Raw genomic sequence first — 1,784 nt, forward strand, 5'->3', positions numbered from 1 at the left:
AATACCTTCATCGATATCAATTCTATTTCTTCAATCTCAGATTTCTCTTCACATAAAATCTTAATCAGGGTTTCCATTCTTTTTGTAATTATCGATGGCTGTAGTATTTGAGACTGCATTACAACTTGTATTGGGTGAATTAAAGGAAACAGTACATGTTGTAGGGCAGATTATACAAACTCACAGATTCAAAAGCATTCTCAAACGCCTTGCAAAAACCCTAAAAAGAATCGAGCAGGTATTTTATGAAAGCTGGAGGTTAAGCAAGGTGTTGGATCGTCCTGAGAAAGAGACGATAAAGTTCATCTCTTTTCTGTGGAATGCCATTGAGATCGTTGTCAAATGCTCCAGCATCAAGTATCAGACCATGAACAAAAAAATTCTTCATTCAAATAAGCTGACGCGTTTGAACAACGAGCTCTTGAGGTTCTTCCAGATTCATGTGCAGGCGAAAACGATGAGGAATTCAATTAAGATTTACGGTTTGGCAGACAATTCAGTTGTTACCTTTTCTTCTGCGGGTGGATATTCGAGTACATGTAGTGTTTATCCTGGTCAACTACTCAATCTTCCATTGACAGATTCTTTCGCTAACCTAACAAGTATCAGATTCGAACATGTTTCATTTTCTTCCTCTATTCAACCACTCTTCAGTTTGCCATTTCTTCAAAAACTTTCCTTTGTTATGTGTGAGATAGGTGATGCTTTGATGAACGGCGTCACAGAATCAAATCTCACAGATCTGGAATTTGATTGTTGTTATGATCTGAGGGAACTACCTTCAGGAGTATGTAATCTTGTTCATCTCCAGAATCTCAGCATCACCAATTGCCATGAGCTGGATGCTCTTCCTAAAAATTTGGGGAATCTTTCCAAGCTTCAGATTCTGAACCTCCATTGTTGCACAAAACTACAAGAATTACCAGAATCAATTGGACGTCTTCATAATCTGAGCTTCCTTGATCTATCTGATTGTTTGGGTATAAGTCTATTACCAGATGAAATTGGGGAACTATGCAGCCTGAGAGTGGTTAAGATGAGCGGTGTCCATGGGTTACCGGAGTTGCCGGAGTCCATGAGCAAATTGTTGCAGTTGGAAGAAGTGATATGTGATGAAGAGACGTCGTATTTGTGGATGGATTATGAAAGTGATCTGAATAATTTGAAGATAAACGTTGTTGAAGATGACAGACTTGAAAGCTTTATGAAAATTGTTCACTGATCAGTTCTCTTGATCCTTCATTGTCATTCTGTAAATTGTGGGATTGTTCTTTAATTAACTTGAAGAGTCATTTGTTTTCATCTTATAAAATCATTGTATATACTGTAAATTTAAAAACTAATTAACTAAAGAATCTATATATACGTATATTCATCAATCAAAGATATATTAGATGTTTATGTTTAATGCTCTTGAGGGCCATAGCCATATCTACAATCCTTCATGTTATGAGTGTAATCTTTTTAGAGATGTCATTTTGTTGGTTTAATCTATGGCATATAAATTATATCAAGTATCGTATTTGCACTCTCATAATTATATTAGTTATATGTAAATAAAATTAACTAATCTAAACTTATATAGGGCTATTTTGTTCCTTTTATTTGGAATGCTACTCAAAACATAGCATGTGTTAACATGCCCTCTCCTAAAAAATCCTCAATACCAGTTTTGTAAAAAATATTCGACGTTGGTTAGTCGGTAGACTGCGGTTAAGAGATTAATCGGTTAGGCGATGATTAACGGAGACCATAAATTGTTAATTCGTTGAATTTTAAAAAAT

At 35.2% G+C, this 1,784-nt stretch overlaps 1 protein-coding gene across 1 annotated transcript; it reads left to right on the forward strand.

Annotated features, from left to right (window-relative positions):
- On the forward strand, nt 1-1,302 carry LOC145087107 (uncharacterized). Its single transcript, XM_079025007.1, has one exon. The coding sequence runs from the start codon at nt 95-97 to the stop codon at nt 1,220-1,222; it is 1,128 nt and encodes a 375-aa protein (XP_078881133.1). The 5' UTR covers nt 1-94; the 3' UTR covers nt 1,223-1,302.
- The last annotated feature ends 482 nt before the right edge of the window (nt 1,303-1,784 follow it).

Source organism: Lactuca serriola, chromosome 2 (genome assembly GCF_051521515.1).
Source record: "Lactuca serriola cultivar US96UC23 chromosome 2, Lser_US96UC23_V15, whole genome shotgun sequence".
Lineage (NCBI taxonomy): Eukaryota > Viridiplantae > Streptophyta > Magnoliopsida > Asterales > Asteraceae > Lactuca > Lactuca serriola.

Bases quoted from the DNA above. Each gene is read 5' to 3' on its own strand.
- LOC145087107 (XM_079025007.1), top strand. From the start codon at position 95: ATGGCTGTAGTATTTGAGACTGCATTACAACTTGTATTGGGTGAATTA.